The sequence below is a fragment of the Python bivittatus genome, unplaced genomic scaffold (genome assembly GCF_059951505.1).
Source record: "Python bivittatus isolate LINGU-HERP-01145 unplaced genomic scaffold, Pbiv_v1 ctg000700_np1212, whole genome shotgun sequence".
NCBI lineage: Eukaryota > Metazoa > Chordata > Lepidosauria > Squamata > Pythonidae > Python > Python bivittatus.
This window is the reverse complement of record NW_028277098.1, coordinates 95493095-95511349: the sequence shown is the minus strand read 5'-3', so window position 1 is coordinate 95511349 and position 18255 is coordinate 95493095. Positions and strand designations below refer to the sequence as shown.

Sequence of the window (18255 nt, the reverse complement as noted above, 5' to 3'; positions counted from 1 at the left end):
GGGATCTGCATTTTCTTTTGCTTTGAAAACACTCTCATATACTCTCCCATATCTAACATTTGTTTTAGAAAAGACACATACTGTTTTGATCAACTGTAAAATTGAGTTGCTGAGGGAATCTGGCTCGGAATCTAGTGGTTCAATATCTGGAGATGATTCCCACTGGTATCCTCAACTCTCTTGCAACATTCCAAGTCAAGATCAACAGCTAGAGTCCCCAGGGTCATCTCTGCCCTCCGGGAGCTCCTCCATAATTCCAGTTCCAAACCTTGAAGAATATGAATATGTAGAAGGTCTGAGAAGTGAGTGCCGATAGCCTATTTGGCTGCGTCCAGGTAAAGCCTGGTATTTTCCTAGGTGTGAAACAATTTGCAGACTTGGCCTCTAGAGTAAAAATATTTTTACATTTTTAAAGCACATTTATTCACCAGAGAAAGGACATTGAGCCTTCAGGGCTAAGTCTCTTTTGGTTGAACCGGGTCTTAAACAATGTGATGTAATGAGTTTAGTACATGGATGTGTATTCAGTGATGCTGTGTTAGGGCCCAGGCACTCCAGTTCTTGTTTCTGTCACTGTAGCCTAACACAACTTCTCTTTTAGAAGGTTGCACAAGATTGGAGCATCGAATCAAGGAATCTGAGGTCACCAGTTTTCCTACATAATTAAAGACCTTCTCATTCACAAGCTCTAATAAGAATGTGAGGATCAGACTAAAGCTTATCTGTTTTACTGTTGGTATTATAAAAGCTTATTGTCCTCTGTTAGCCCCCCCCTTTTTAAAAAAAAGTTCCCTTAAAAGACATCTGCAGCCGTTAGTTGTTCACAACTTTTGATAACATTTGAAGTTTTTGCAATATACATTAAAATATACATCTTTTTTCTTTATAAAAATCTCCATTTTTATGTCTTTAATGCAAATTTCTCTAGCTCTTCTTTCAATAACTTTCCCAGATGTAGACTTTTAAGAGTAAATTTCCTAGTTGAAAATTATTTTAAGCATGTAACTACCTCTACTGTATGCTGTTTAAAAACATAACCCTCAATATACCCTCTTTTGTACACAACTTTCAGAAATAAGTGTCCTTTTTCATACTTATTTTTCAGGAAAAAAATTGTTTATTGTGCAGATTATTTGAAGGGAGAAAAACAGATATCAGAGCAGCCTGTTCATTGCTGCCACAGTAGAGAATTTTTTGGTGTCTCTTGCAAATCTGCTTCCATCAAAACCCAGTCCTATGACCTAACCATATTTGTGAAGACTAATTACTCTGTTTTTTTTTTATCACATTTTTATTTCTAAAAGTAATCCCTGCCCTTGGATTTCCTAATCAGCACTCATGTTTACATAAATAGAGACAGAAATAGAATTAGGGAAATAGAGGCAAACTGGGCCATTCCTGTTCACGGAATTATTGTTTCTTAAAAAGCTGGGTGTTTGTCATTACCTACAGCCACATTCCAGCTGGAATAAAGTACTTTACATCCCATTGATTTCAATGCAAGCAGTAAGCATGTGCTTGCCCATGGCTTCCGAAACAAATGAAATCTAAAATTACCTTTGGCTGGCTGGTGTCTCTTATTCTTAGCGCTAAACAGTTCCTTTCTATCTGTTCCTCAACTTCAGAAAGTGCTACAAAGGTTTCTTGATATTTATTTCAGACCACTGTTTCCATTTGCTCAATGTTGTGTACTGTGAATGGCAATGTTCCTCTGGCAGACGTCTTCTGAGCTCTGCTTCTTTTCAGTAATTCAACCTGTGATCTTCTGCATCAAAACATTCAGTCTACCTTCGACCTATGGTTTCTTTCTACAACACCATCACTTTTTTTTCCCCCCAAGTCATGGGCTCTAAACAAAGTAGAATCTGATCTCATAGCAGTTAATTTTAGCTTCTTCCTGGGTTGTTTTGAAACAAGTATATTGCATATTATAGGAAAGGCCTCCAAAATAAAATTATTTCGTTGTAAAGCATTGACGTATTTGCTTAATTTTCAGTTCAGGAGAGGTGTTTTTGCAAATATGGTAAACTTATGGTAAACACTCAACCAACACTGAAAATTGAGTATAACAAGAAGCAAATCTGGGCTATCTGTATACACGTATTACAAGGTAATATAGCATTTGGTGAGCATCAAAGTTAGCAAAGGCTATTCAAAGGCCAGCTTCAGAATTTTCTTCCCTTAGGTAGTCAGATGAATTTAATCAATTGAATGCATATTTCCCATGCATGGAATTCTGCTCATAGCATGTTCTTGGTGGAGAAAACTGGAGGGTGGGGGTACCATTTTGCTTATCATCCTTCCTCTCTTATTCCATTTGGCCACCAGAAAAGCTGCAGAAGAATTTGGAAGCTGGCTGGTTGGAAGGAGAAGGGAAACTGGAAAAACTTATTACTGTCATCTTCTCATAAGGAGCATCTGTTGGTACTTAGTCCCTTATATGAATGGAAGACATATTTCCATTCATGGAAGAACAAAGCAATTTGCATTGGTGAAAGCATACATTAGAAGAGATTGGTGTTGCTTTCATCTACGAACTTTAATAGTTGAGATTAACTATTAAATTATGCAGAGAGATTCCTTAAAATGATACTTCTTTTGGCAGAGGACTTCTGTGAAAATTGTAACATGTCTCGGGCTTATGTTCAAGATGTGTCTTATTACACATCTTGTGTAACATCCCGGAGTATTTTGTAAAGGGTGAATATACTGTAATGTTATCAACGGATGTACAATGTCATTAAAATGTCAATCAGATATAAAATCCCCCTTGTAGCAATTGATAAATCTAGAGCCAGTCCTTGAATTATGACCACAAATGGGACCAGAACCTCTGTCACTAAGTGATGTGGTTGCTAAGTGAGTCATACCTGATTTTCTGACTTTTTCTGTCACAGTTGTTAAGTGAATCACATGGTTGTTAAGTGAATCCGGCTTCCCTCATTGACTTTGCTTATCAGAAACTGGCTGGGAAGGTTGTAAATGGCAATCACGTGATCCTGGGACAGTGCAACAGTTGACAAGTGCCCGAATTTTGATCACATGACTGTGGGAGCACTGCGACAGTCGTAAGTGCAAGGACTGGTCACAAGTCACTTTTTTCAGTGCTATCATAAGTTCAAATGGTCATTAAACAAATGGTTGTAAGTCAGAGACTACCTGTATTAAGTTTCTCTTCACACTTGTCATTTTTGCAAATCTGTAAATTTTGTTTTTTTTAAAGTTCCCACTAAAAATATGTATTTTGTACATATTTCTTCTAGCATATGATTTTATTTGCAAAGTTTGCCTTGATATACATATTTTGGCAAATATTTTCCCTAATACAATGCACTTAACACATTATTTTTGCTTATGTATGCACTTTGGTGCAAAATTTGCCCAGTCTTTTTTTTCCTTGATGAACTGCATTACAAATTTCAAAAATATGTAGCTTTGGGTGGGATTGTTGTATTTCACTTCTTGTACTAGTCCACAGATGGGAAATTAGTGAATAGGAAGTATGAACCATTTCAAATTTGATTCTAAATCTTTCTTTTGATCACCTCATCCTGTTATCAATTTCTTCAGAATAATAATGTCAACTTGTCCTTCTGTTTGTGAGGCTTCTCAATCTCTACTACATCTTTTTGGCTACCACATTTTGGATCCTTTCAGCTAATCCATGTAAGAGATTCTATATAGAGGTTCTAATCTAAAGTGGATGCTTTTCTCCTCATCACCATCAATACATGAAACAACAGGACTGTTGTGGTCCCAGCTGGTTTTGTGAGTCATTACTGTATGGACAAGCATTTGATTGAGACAGATGGGATCTCCATCAGGCAACTTTCACATTTTTACAGCCAGAGTGGTGTAGTAGTGAAGGAGTTTGACTGGCAATAGGGAGACCCAAGTTCTAATCCACCTTCAGCCATGGAAGCTCCCTAAGGGATTTTGGACTGTCTCTCTTTTTCTCTCTCAGCCCATCCCATCCCACATAAAATGAAGGGAAATCCTATAAGCTGCCTTGAACTCTGCAAAGAAAGGCATGATATAAATCTAACAAATAAATAAACAATAAAAATTTGAATAACAGAGATATACAGAAAATCATCTTGTTGCAAGTCAGACTTTGGTTTACTTATATTGTTTACATCAGCCTTTCTTGGCCTGGCACTGTCCAGATCTGCTGAGATCAGAAGTCCCAAATATTCCTTCTGGAAATTGCCCTCTCATTGTATCTAGAAACTATTATACTGAGGATAGCTGGCTTCCATTGATTAGTAGCAGCTCTTCAGCATTTCAGACTGGGATCTCTTCTACTAGCTCCTTCTGGAGAAGCTAGGAGCAAGAACCAGAGAGCTTTTGCCAGATAAGAATGTATTTTATCACTGAACAATTGCCATTTTCCTAGAAAAAATGGTGAGGGAAAGAGGAGGTTCTGAAGATAACCAGATATAATCCTCTTGATTGCAGTTGTCCAGGTGTTCAAATCATCATCTTTGATCACCGTACCTCAAAATCCTTGCCTAAGGTAATTTGGATCTGGGATTAGTTTTGGGTTGCTTATATCATATTTATTAATTCTCTCAAAGAGATCCTGAACTCCATGGAAGAGCCAGCATCTTGCTTCTTGTTTGGCTAACACTGCTTGTACAACTTCTCTTATTTAGCATGATAGCAGAGATTATGGTTATATTTGCACTGCATAGAAGTAATTGTGGAAAATTATGGAATAAAGCATTTTCATTACCACTATAATTTTATCCTCATTTTATCGTAAAGTAGTCAGTGAAGTACACAGTCAAAACCTGGTCTTTACTGAACAGCAGTGCAAGTTTAAAAAGAAGGAAGGATGGAAGGGAAGAAGGAACATACAATTTAGAAGGTACTTTTTTCCCCTAATGTAGTAGGTCAGGGAAAGACTGTTTATTTAGAAAAATTGTATAGAATATCAATTTAAAAGATGAAGGGAAGGGAGTGATGGTATAACAGGAAAGCATTTTTCATCACATGCAGGGGCCAAGGTAAAGAACATTGAGTTCTCAACTATTGTAGCTTGTATTTTCTCCAGCACTAACCCAGTGCTGTTCAAACAATATTAATACTTTTCAGCACAATGCATTAGGAAGTTTCTCTCCACATACTCCTATGGGGAAAGAGGGTTTAACTTCATAATGAAGTGTATCTCCTGTTCCATATTTTCCTGAAGATGTAATGATCCCTGCTCTCCTCTCAAAAGTCTATCCATTCTGGCTGCAGAAAGTTCTTCTTGAAACTACAAGCTTACATCGGTTTTATGTCAACTGAGCTATTGTGTGTGGGTGCAGTTAAGCCTGGGAACTGTAGACTGGGGAGAATATCAAATATTTTCTTAAAAATACACAATTACAGTGATATCCTGGAGGCAGGCATGGCACCTTATTGACTCAAAGACCATCCCCCAAAACTTTTTCATCAGGATATTTTAAACTAATGCCGTTAAGCTTGTCATGACTAGCAGTTTGTGTGGGGATAACTTTACACTGTGTGAACATCTCACTCCTATATCACACATTTGCATAGATGTGGATTTTAGACTTTAATATAGATAAGCAAGTTTGGATCCCTGCATTATATATATAGGCACGCAGGGCCCTTTATTATCTATGATGACCGTGAACAGTTCTCCTGAATTGCAGGCAAAGGCTTTTCCTATGACATGCTCGTCTACCGGAGATGCTGCTGCGTATCTGCCTTGGGACCTCCAATGTGCGAACCTGAGCTCAGATCTTCAGTTCTGCAAACACCCTGTTTCAAAAACATGGAGTGGAAGAAGAAGAAATGTTTCACGGAGAGGGAAGTTCCAGATTTCCCGGCTCGATTAACATATCATAACTGTAAATTTGCAAAGAATAGCAGAAATAACTGCATTTTTCCTTCCCTTGGATGTCACATCTTTTTCATTGTTGGCTACAGTAGTGCTCATAATGTTTGATCAAACTGGGGAGATGAAGAACTAAAACAAGGGAGAACTGCAAATGCTCAGGTCTCAGGTTGATGGAATGGAGTCAAAAGCCGTAATCCAGAGAACAATGGAACCTGGTCTTCATGTGAACACTGGGATCCTGTTGGTTTCCTGCCATGTTGCTACTACTAACCCCATTTGGGATTGCAAGAGCAATTTGTGATGTGGTCTGCTGTTCATGGAATTGTTTCTGGGTAGAGTGCAAAATCCTGGGTGCACCTCAAGATTGTGGCCAGTCCATCTAGTAACATAATCACATCCTTGGTGCATTAAAACATAACAGATAGGCAGATTGTTCCCTCCAGAATACTTTTTACCACATTCCATTATTAGACACGACACATTTCAAATGCGCGTAAATTTACAGAAATTGCATTTTATAGAAAATATGATACAATGAATTATAAAATGCACAAGGAGCATTTTCAAAGTCTATAGACAAAGGAGCTTGCATTCTAATACGATCTCTTAACATCCATTTGGAATATTTATTTGCACTCATTCCTTCCCCCCTCATTTTCCAAATCAGAATCAATTTTTTATATTGACAAAAAAGTGTTGGGGGGGGGGAACATGGTCAGCCCCTTTCCCCCATGGATAATCAAAACAATTTCTCCAAAATTGTGCACACTCTTGGATTCGAAGGAAATAATATCTAATCAAACCTTCATTTCTTCCTCTTAAAACTGCTGCAGACCTTTTTTTCCCCCATATCATAGATAATCCAAGATTTGATAGCACAATTAAGTGGCTCATTCTCCATTAAATGTGGTTTTTACATTACACATCCATGCAATCTAAATAATTGTACAAACATTAGACATAAACCACGTTAAGTCCAAATCATTAAAGGGGAGGAAAAAACACATTTTTGAGAGAGAGAGGAAAAACTGCAGAATTATTATTTTTTAAATACAGACCCTACATACAAACTAAGTAGTATGCTACCCTTGATAATAGTGAGGTTCTATCAGAATGCAGCAAATAAGTCTGGCTTAATTGTCAACATTTAAGCACATTAATCACAAGGTCCCCATTGATATACCTGTCTTTTCTTATCCCATAGTAGCCTTTGATTACAGATAGAAATACCACTCATCAGGAAGTTCCATCATTAATTGGTAGTCGGGCTCATAATATTCAAGATATATCCATGGATAGCTAATGAATCTCTAGCCATTTTTGAAGAATAATCCAGTTTTTTTTTTAAAATGAAGATGTTGTGGGGAAATTGCCCACATGTTTATACAGAGAGAAAACTTGCACATTTTCTAAGGAATGGAGATAAATCACTTCTCAAGATTTCATCACTATTTAGGTTCCACATGAAATGCCATTTAGCATGAGCGTATGTGGGGAAAGGAATGTACGGCAAACGCACTTCTGGCTCTCATATTTTTGTCCAGAAAATAAAGCCCCACTTCCAAATATGGAACATTTCTTTCTGCAGAAGAAAATGAGCGCAGGGGCCCTTTCTTATAAGGACATGGATTACCCAAGCTGATGGTTCTTAAAATATGAACTGGGTACTTCTAAACAAGTACAATTCTTTGCCGGAGGTAAAGAATCTCTTCTTCATTTGCATCCAGTAAGGTGGTATGAGACTCTTGTGACTGACCATAAAACTCCAAATGGTTGTGCAAATAACTTTCCCAACATTTCCCTTAAGAAATCTTTAACTGAAGAAGCCAAAGCCTGCACCTACAATTAGTTACGCACAAAATAGGTGAACAATCACTGAACTAGAGTCCTCAAAATCTACCTGAAGTTGCATATCCCATCTTTCACTTTGTCAAATATTTCTGAGGATCAAAGAGGCCATCTTTTTCTGCATTAGAGGAACTTATCTGATGTACTCACATTTCCTTCTGTTGGTTTTGTGGTTCCTTCCCTGGCTGCGGGCAAAGCAAAGTACAAAGAGATGCAACTTCTTTTGTCTTAAACCCAATTTTCTGATTAGTTTTTGATGCAATCGTTTCTGCAGAGTGATTTCTCCTGTTGCTTTTATACCAGGAATCATCTGTTCAGATCTGATTAGATCTGATGTTTGTCATAGTTTGAGCTATGTTGCATCCAGAACTAACATTCATTGCATGGGAAAAGTCTGTTGGATGTAATTTTATCACACATACCAAAAAAAGAAGAAGTTAAAATTGAACTGGGATAGGGCTGATGTTTCAAGTAGGCTAACGCATTGTTTGAAATGGTCATGATTTAATAAGTAGCAGTGGGCAATTCAGAAAGTGAAGATTCCTGCAGAATATCATGGTATTCATGACTTGAGTCAAACACATAATAGCATCAGCATTTCTAGAGTGAATCCTAACTTTGGGAAGTATGGAGAATTCGAAACTCAGGTATTAAACAATAATTTTGTTGTGGTTGTTTTTTACAATGAAGTAACATATTAAGAAATGGTCAGATAAATCTAGCTATTTGATTTGTCTTTATATGCTATTGATTTGCATGTGCTTTTCAATTAAATACACTTGTTTTTTCTTCCTAGTATCAGAGGATCATAGAAAAGTTTACTCTGATAAATGCTGTTGGCTGTGTTGTAGAAAGAAAAATCACATATCCAATTCAGGCTAGAGGCCTAACTAGTCTGATTTATTAAAAAACCAAAACCCAAAAAAGAAAGAAACTTCGAAGAATAAATATTATAAATATTATCAGCAAGATAATGTTGTTTGTTAAGGTTTTTTCTACTGATGCAATGGCATTCAAAGTATTTCAAGAATTCCAAATGTCTGTCTATTGATACCACAAGCTAGTCCTTAGCATTTTTTTCCCACTCATTTTATAATTCTTCAGAGTAAGGCAGGTCAAATTTTTGGCTGTATTTTCTGGCCTCCATCCATCCATCCACCAATATAACAAAGGACTTAGATTTATTTTTTGTTTGTGCTTAGCCTCGCTCATTTTCTGTGAGGTGATGATAGGAAGGTGATCTTTCTGGCCAAAAGAAAACAGTCTACAAAACTGATGCTCTGTGTTAAGACAACTTAGGAAGAAAAACACAGACTAGGACCCACACAGTAACATTCAGAGAGCCATGTGTGGCCAAAGTAAATTGTGCTGCCTTCTTCTGCATTTTAACCTCTGGTGACCGAGCTGGTTACCTGAAATCACCTCTCCAGATGCTTACAGCTCTGTACATCTAATACTCAACCAGATTCCCACATTCTATTCATTGCAACAAACATCTATTAGAAATACATAACTCCACCATGGACTCAGCAGAAGGAACAAGTTTTTTTTAAAAGAAAGAGTGGAAAAGAAATGGAAAAGAAAGACAAATGTTATACACAAGCGACCTTTGGTCTTCTGATCATTTACTGTAGGGTTTATGTAAGATCTTCACCTTGTATTCTGCAAAGGCTTTCCAATGCTATAATTCTATGCAGCTACATCACATGTGGCCAAGTCACAAGAGAAAACCCAATTCAATATTTTGCATCAGATAAACAATGAATGATATATACAACAGGTTTACTCAGTTCACCATTTTTTAGGCCAAAGGATATCCGTTTGGGTTTTGTTTTCTTTCTTGTACACTAACATCTTGTTTCTTTCGTTGTTCCCCACCTACAAATGACTCTCCTGTTTTTTTAGAATAAAGGCCCAAAAGATAAACCATACCATTGTTCCTGGTGTTTTGTTTTGTTAATTCCTTCCCAGCTAGAACTGGCTTAGGGTTACAGAGTGTGGTGTCCAAGACAAGGTGGAAACGTAAATTTTTGTTTGTTTCTTTTGAACACTCCTGAGATTGAGGGAATCTGATACATGTACCAAAAGGCACTTTCAAATATATATATCTATATATATATTTTAAAAACAGTGCTTCTGTTCTAAGAAATTCAAGTTAAGACAGAGTGCCTTTCACTCCCTTTAGTCATAAAGTGGTTAAAACAAGCGATATCCCTGCTGACACATGAGGGCAGGGGGCGGGGGGGAGGAACAATTAAAAAAATGCAGCAGAGACAAGTGTTCATGCTAGACAGCTCAATGTTCTTAAAAAAAGGAAAAAAAAGAAGAAAGAAAGGAGGAAAGAAAGAAACAACAGCAAAAGAAACGTTTTAAGTCACCACTAAAAAGAATACAGTTGGCCGAAGGTATTAATTAAAAAAGCTGCCTCTTTGAACAGGTCTTGATTCCTCTTCTGCTTTCTCTCTCTCTCTTTTTTGTTTTTGTTTTTGTTTTTGTTTTTGTTTTTTTGTTTTTATTTTACTCCTTTCTTCTTCCTTCATCCTCCTTGGGTTGCCTTCCCTCCATGCTCTTCTTCTAATGCTATAGCTTTCCTCTTTTTGCAAAACAAGAAAAGTGAGGTCAGTTTAGTCGTCCTCGCCACCCCCGTACATGTCCGCCAGTTTCTTGAACCTTGGCCCCCAGTCATTAAGGTAGTCGTAATCTTGGTCTCCAGAGCTGGAGGAGTTAAGCGAGCTTACGGACCCTGCTGTTGAACCACTTCCCTCATAGTCAAAGACGAGAAGGGAGTCGTACGGTGGGGCTGTTGGGTCATTATCAGCTGCTCTCAGGCCCTGGAATGTTTAAAAATAGGCCTGTTATCTTGGACTGAGGCAAATCCATTGAAGAACATCCTAAGCTTGGTTTGGTTCAGCAGCACTACACAAATCTCAACTCTATGTATGCACAAGGGTTTTTTAAAACTTGAACACAGGGGTTACCGACCTTCTCCATATTGGAGACCACAATGGTAGCCTTCCCTGAGGGACTAGAGAGCTGCAGAAGGTCTTCTGCTGACATGGGGATGTCTCCAGGAAGGACAAAAGTAAAGAGCGTTAGTCCATTTTTCAATTATTTCAAGCCTTTTTTTTTTTTTTATAGAAGAGGAAATGCGAATGTTTTGGTTCACAGAAACCCTTGTGCTCCTATTTCCATTCTTAATTAACCAACTTTTGATTAACCTGAGTAATTGTATAGCCCCAAATTTTTATTATAGAGCTGGATAATATACATATTCATGCAGATAAATAAAATATTTATCTACTGATATTTTACTTATTTTCCTGCAGAATTTTGGAACAAGATCTTGGAGTGCTTTGGGGTCCCATGGCCATAAGTTGCTCACCCCCTGGTTCATCTGGTAGGATTTCCCTTAAAGACCCATGGTCATTGTAGTAGCACTACTAAGCCTGCTGAAAGATTCTTTACTTCTCTCAACACATTATTGCTTCCTTAGTTTTGGGGAAAAGAAATAATGATGACCGCTATTGTTGTATTTGCCCCACAGGTTCTTATCTGTGAGGAACACCCACTGAATATAATGGGGCTTGTTTCCAGCTAAGCATACTAAAGATCAAACTGTATTTTTTCTGTAATTTCTATTCAATTAAAGCTGCAGACCATGTGTATTAGGTCTTCTGCCCCTAAAACTGAAATGAGTTAACAGAGACTTGGTTCTGATGCCTGTTTGATGAAGAGTGAGTTAATATGATTTCAGGAACTTCTCTGACCTTTCTCTCTCATCCATTTTTGGATTAAGTGGTATAAAAATTCTTGTACTGTATAAGTGACTGTAATAAATTTATAAAGAAATCCCAGAAAATAGAAGATTAACTCTTTGTTTACAAGTAAGTTGCACTGTGAATCAGTACGTATAGGAAGGGGTCAGTGGAAACAGTGGCATCTGTGGGGGACATCAAAAAAGTCAAGATGGCAGTCACAACAATGTGATTGGAACTCTGCCCCTTTTTCACATGAAGTGCTTTGACTTTGTGGTTGTGACTGCCCTACCTCGCAGATGTTGCTGGGCAAAAATAAGAATAGTGCTGGTGTATTTGGCTTTTGTACTGATTCTAAGCTAGGGTTGGGCAAACCGTGGGTGGCCTGGAGCCACACATAACGTTTCAAAGGGGAGAGGGCTGCAGTGGTTGGGACAGTGCTACAAAGTAGGTTAGATGGCACCATGCATGTGGGAAATGCCAGGAGTTTTATTTCTGGGAAGGGGAAATTTGGAATTGTAAAGCCTATTTTAGGATTTATATCCAGTTCGCAAGTGTTTCACATCTCAACTTGGTAGGAAGCCATGCAAGAAAGAGGATTAAGAGTTGCATGCTTGAGCCAAGATATGGTGCAAACCCTGTTTTCTCCCACCATGCACTGATGCTCTACATGAGTTTTCATACACATTTGCATGAAAAGGATAGCTTTGCCTGGCAAGAATTACAGGGACAGGGAGGAGATGAATTGGACTGAGTGTCCAAAGTGTGCAAAATGGTGTGTGCCAGACAGAGTAGAGCAGAAGAACATTTAATGATGAAAAACAGAGGGACTGCGATGGGAAATTGCCAGAGCAGGAAATAGATACAATAGCAAAATTAAATTACTCTCACTTTTATGTATCTGACTTATGAAATGGATCACATTTTCACCTCTGAGGAAATAACGCATCGATTGGTTTGCAAACATGCTGTCTTTCTTTTCAATAGTAAAAGGATCAAGGAGACAAATTAAAGAAAAATATTAAATGCAGTTTCAAGAACTACACAGGGAATTCGGGCTTTTCCGGAGTGGCTTGAACAAAAGCAGGGAGGCATGAAAATTTCTGTAACCGTGAATACAATGTAAAGTGCACTTTGCCTATGTTGTGGCTTGGTATTCATGGTGTTACTATTACTGCTATTGTAGTTTCTATATTTAAAGTATGAGGATATACCATACGGGAACAGGGAGAGATGTGAAGGTAGATTCCACTAAAGCCTTCCTTTGTAATGTCCACACATTCTGCCAGTTATACGTTTATCAGAGCCTTATTTCTCCTTGATTCCCTGGCAACATTTATCTCTTTATGACTATCTCTCCATATATGTCCATACATGTGCACAATGATAGTTTTGAACTTTGGAAGATATGGGAGAGAAGGTCATGTTGTGATCCTGTCCCTAAGGTTGACTTATTCAAATCATGGGGGTGGGGTGGGGGGGCAAGTGACATCATGTACTTCCTGTCATCATGATGCAAATGCCTTACTTTGACAGTTGAACTACAACTTCATGACATAAGTCATATCACTGTGGCTTCCACTAGATGCCTCTGATTAGGTCTAGTTCGTTCTTACAACTTCCATGTACATAAATTTTACTGCCAATGAGCACTAGATACACAGGATTGTTATTTAGATTGTTTTTCTACATGGAATCTTTTAGGCATCCAGAAGAACCTTCAAAAGAATCAGATAGCTTTGCAGAAGAACAAAGTTCCATGTGGTCCAGCAACATGTACATTTTTTCCAGTTGAATAATGCTGTACTTAAAAAACCCATGGTTTCACCTCTGAGGGCCATGGGGGGATGTCATATCACTGGAATAGATAAGACAAAATTTTCAGGGAGGCTGAGAGAGGATTTTAAGGGGTGAAATTTTAACAGTAGTTTAACACATTCATCTTGCCATTTACTCTGTAGGAAAAATCAACCTAATTTAGGGAACTCATAAGGAGTTAATGAGTGAAATGGATGCCTTAAACTTCTGCAAGACGTAAGGCATGAGTTTAACAATGCACTCACCAGGGACTTCTATATTGTCCACAACGCTCTCTTATGGCAACCCCAAGACCCCATAACTAAATCAAAATTATTATATATATATTTTAAGAAACAATGAGTAAGATCTTTTGAGATCATCAACTCTCATGAGATTTTAGTGTTGCCTGAAATCTCACAAAATGTCATGACAACATCTGATGAGATTTTGGAAGAACAGGGAGTCTTGTGAGGTTTGGCAAGCTTATGAGAATTTTGGCCTCTCCTTGGGGACCCTGCCATTACACAAATCACATGATTGTGCCCGACATCTGAAAAGGCTGCCAGCCTCTGGTTTAAGATATCCATTTCCTCTTAAGCCAACACCCTCTAACCAAACAAAGGTTGACTTCACCCACTTGAGAAGGTTCTGGTGATTATACAAGGAGTATTGTGGGCTCATGTGTACTAGTTTGTATACCTACGATGCTGTCCATCATTTCATATCCCATAGTTTTCAAGCAGTTGTCTATGGCTGGCCGTAAAGAAGAAGACAACCAGAAAACAACTTCTGCTTGCATTTTCCTAGCATCTGGTATTCAGTGGCAATCTTGCTCCAGCTAGCAAATTACTGTAAAATTGCTGTGATCAGCAGAGAAAGAAAGATTGATCTTCTTTGCCTAATGTCCTTCTAAAGCATCTGATTTAGGTATTATCACTAGTCCACAGTTATCATTTCCATAAATTAAATATGCATTGCAGGAAAAACAACTGTCTTTAGTCTGTCTTGAATAAGAGCATGTTTGCTACCAGAGATGCCACAGAGAGGTTCTTAAACATTGGGTGATCAGAGATTCAGCCAGAAGATGTTATCCTGGGGGTGACCCAGGTTCATGTCCATCCTCAGTCATGGACATTCACTGGTTGACTTTGGGCCAGTCGCTCACTCTGAACCCAATCTACCTCATTGGATTTTGGTGGGGAAAATTGTATTCTACCTTGAGCTCCTGCAAGAAAAGCAGGATATAAATCTGACAAATAAATGCATTCTTCCCCATGCATTTATCTGAGGTGCAGTGAACAGTGACCTGAGAGCAGACCTTTTCAACAGTCACCCCGTATGTCTGAAATGCTCTTCCTAGTGAGGTACCCCTGGATGTCCATTTTATTGTCTTTTGGGCATCAGAGAAATATTCTTTTATTCTCCCACACATTTTAAGTATTGTAACCAGCATGTTGATTTTTAATATCTGCTGTTTAGGAGCTTTTCCCTCCTTTCCTTCAGGCTGCTGCTATTATTGTTCTACTGATTTAATGTTATGTGATGGAATGTTTGTGTTGTTGTATATTTTAATTGTTTGAGAATTTACAGCCTGTTGTAAAGCTGCCCTGGGATTGATTGGGTTTTGAAGGCAGCCCAAACATTTTAAAAATAAATTTAAAAATGCACATTGGAACAGGGCAGGGACAGATGAAATAATCTCTTTTTTAATAATTGACTGCCATCACCCTGATGATTGAGCCATGGGAATCAGCTATAGTGTGCACCTGTTTAAATCTAATGAACACATTCCCCAAGATAGAGGATTTCACGCCTTATAGCACCGCACTAATCGGGTTTATTATATGTACAGGCTGAAGAATAGCAACTACATTTTCTCACACGGTCCATTGCAGGCATGCTACGAGTCCTGTGTCCGATGGCTACCTTCACCACCGGTTCATTGCTTCACAAAAGCAACCGGTCTCTCTCTTGGTTGGCTGCTACGTATTTGTTGCTTTTATAGTTTCAATTTGCTGTTGTTAAATATAGATTCCATTGGTTCTTTATGCTTGGTTTGCCTTGGGCAATCTGTTGGAAAGGCAGGCTATAATGGTTGTGAATACAATAGCAAATAAAGAAAGCAAGTGATGGGGCTTGGGCTGTGGAAGCTAAGTAGAGATTGCTTATGCTACTGATGGCTTGAATTCAAAGGACTACTTCAGGGATACCCAGACTTTGAATAAGAGGAACAAGGTTTTTCAACTTTGACTTGAGTATGGCTAGTGATAAATTATCTGGTTTACTAATATGGCTTTATATTACCTCCCTGGTAAGATTTTCAGTGCAGTCCAGCCCCGGTTGAACCTATAGCCCTGGGATTTTCCATCCAAATATTAACCAGATCTTCTTAGCTTGTTTGAAATCAACAAAGTTGGCTAGGGGCCACCATCTGATGTGATACCTAGCCAACTAGAACCAGATTATGATAAACATACATTTTAACTTGTCCTTGAAACAAAACAACAGATACTAATCTGCTACTATACCTGGGAGGTGTGGTTTCTCTCAAAACCATCCTGCAGCAGTACCCTTCTTGGGGCATGTTCCAGGACATCCATCCATGGTGACCAAGTAACCCTACAGCAGCAGTATACAGAAATCTGCATGAACATACCTCGTTAATAAAGTCCCCAATGTCTCCAGGGTGGGGGACAACAGGCCTTATAGGATATTGGGGCTCAGCACCGACAGGTCTCTCATCTACTCTTCTGACTCCATTTGCCTTGTTTAAAACATGATCCATATTCTCTGGCTGCTGAAGTTGGCTTAAATCATAATCCTATAATGAATACAGAAGCAAAGAGGGAGGCTGTGGCATATTTTCACTGAAGATGGTCCAGGTCTTTGTGCCATTGGAGTAGCAAAATAACACGACTGACTTAAGTTTAAGGGAAATCAAAACAGAGCTTTTAACTCTATGTCACTTATGTTGCTACCTAATTAAACGTATATGATATGCTATTGATCTTTGGGTGGATGGTGTTGAAGAGATCTACAAGGCACACAAATGCAAATGCACACTCTTCACTAATCACTTATTCAGTTCACATTTGGAGACCTCTCACTGTGGGCTTGGAGTATTAGTGATGCCCTATTCAATGACCATCTTATAGCCTGTGCTGCTGAGTGATCTTTTCACAATCTAATTTGCAATTGATTTGGGAGAGAGACATTGATTTAAACAAAGCAAATCCAAACTTCAAACGAATTATGGATTGGTATGTCAGGTGGTGCTAGATCGCAATAGGAACATAGAAACCAGGCCATGGCCAATGACATCATAGTTTCACAAGGCCCACATTACTCCCAGAGATCTTTCCTGACTTAGGGATCTTTGTATGCTAGAATATTCTTTCTAGGTCATATAGAGCTTTAACATCAGTGTTTGCCCTGGTGACTGATGGATACAGCACAGTGTTTTTCAAGTGCTCACCCTTCAGATATATTAGAACTCTAAGTCCTTAAAATTCCCAACAATTTCTCAGCAATTTAACAGAAATTTTAGAGTTGTGCTGTATCCAGTTCAAGTCTCATAACTGCAATTCAGGCATACAATCTCAGATTGTTTGCATGATTTTGGTTCCAACCTGAATTATAACTGATTTCTCACAAAGATGGAGTAATTCTTACCTGATCTTCTTCTCCACCACCTTCTTCATCATATTTCAGAATGTTGTCCCGGACATCATCCTCAGGATCAATGAGTAGCTGCTTAGTGTGACGTTCCTTCTCCCTCCGTTTCATCCATACCACAAAAAGCAGAACCATGGCTAGAAGAAAAACAGTGGAAAGATAACAGGCGAATGCAATGATCTCCTGTTCCTAAAGGACAATCTACCCCAGCCGAGAGAAGTGCAGTCAATATTGCCCCACCTTTCCTCCATGAGTGGGGGATTACACTTTGAGTTGGCCCCAGATCTGTAAAACAGACAACAAATAGGAGAAATAAACGCTACCTGTTGTGTTGCTACTGTTCATTTTTTATTAAACTGAAGTGAGGGCTTGAGAACATTGGAAATCACTCCAGCCTTTGAGTCTTCCATATTGTCAAGGTGCAAACTTCAACTAAATGAGATGAGAATGAGTTATATGATAAAATGCAATTAGAAACTGGAATGAGCACTTCTTTATTATCAGAGAAGCATCCATGCCAGTTTTTAAGGGAGAAACCTAGATGTCAATGATTCCGTATGCTTTGCGCAAGCCTAGCTACAATCTACTTCTTCATAGGCAGAAAGCAGATTGGCATGGCAACAGATAGTGCTGGTTTTTTGGAAGATACTGAGAATGCCAAAGGCATGCATGATAGGATCGTTGTCTCGAACAGAAGCTAAAATGGTCAAGATTTTCTCAAGCTGAAATCAACCATGGTAACTCAGCGCACAGGTCATATAAATTTCTTAGCAACAACAGAGAAGTGTTAGAGGATATGTTTTCATAGCTGCTGTTTGTTGGTGAAATGACTTTCAGTGACAAAGTCTACAATTCTATGAATTCTGAATGTACGGCAATGAATATGTGGTGATGAAACATTAACACGTATTCATAGTCTCGCAGGCATTGTCCAAAAGTCAATACATCAGTCTGAAAGTGGTTTTGCCATTGCCTTCTTCAGAGATTTTTTTTTAAAATATCCCGATCTAGCCTCTATATTTGAGATGTCCTGTTCATCTCCTATCCAAAAACTAACCAGGTCTGTCCCTATAGGATTTTGTAAAATTTTATTTTGAGGTCTGCCAAAATCAGCTGGGAATGGCCACTTGCCTTATCCTAATAAACACTATACTATTAAATAGACTAAATGTTTCCTCCTGCATCAAACATATGGAATACCTCCACACATCGGTAAGTCATTGTTTTGCCTGTATCACTTTGACCTTAAACCAAAAGACACCAGAGTCCATCCCATTCGGGAAATGTTTCTCAGCCTTGGCAACTTTAACACCTGTGGACTTCAAC

The 18255-nt window shown here is 38.5% G+C and overlaps 1 protein-coding gene across 1 annotated transcript in view; it reads right to left on the bottom strand.

Moving 5' to 3' along the window:
- Positions 1-9961: 9961 nt before the first annotated feature.
- CDH4 (cadherin 4) overlaps positions 9962-18255 on the bottom strand; it is a gene marked incomplete at its 5' end in the record, with an annotated part of 288665 nt that continues 280371 nt past the window's right edge. Inside the window, 3 exons of the mRNA XM_088153879.1 lie at positions 9962-10530; positions 15911-16075; positions 16927-17066. Coding sequence (XP_088010005.1) covers positions 10324-10530; positions 15911-16075; positions 16927-17066 — 512 coding nt within the window. The remainder of the gene's footprint in view (positions 10531-15910; positions 16076-16926; positions 17067-18255) is intronic.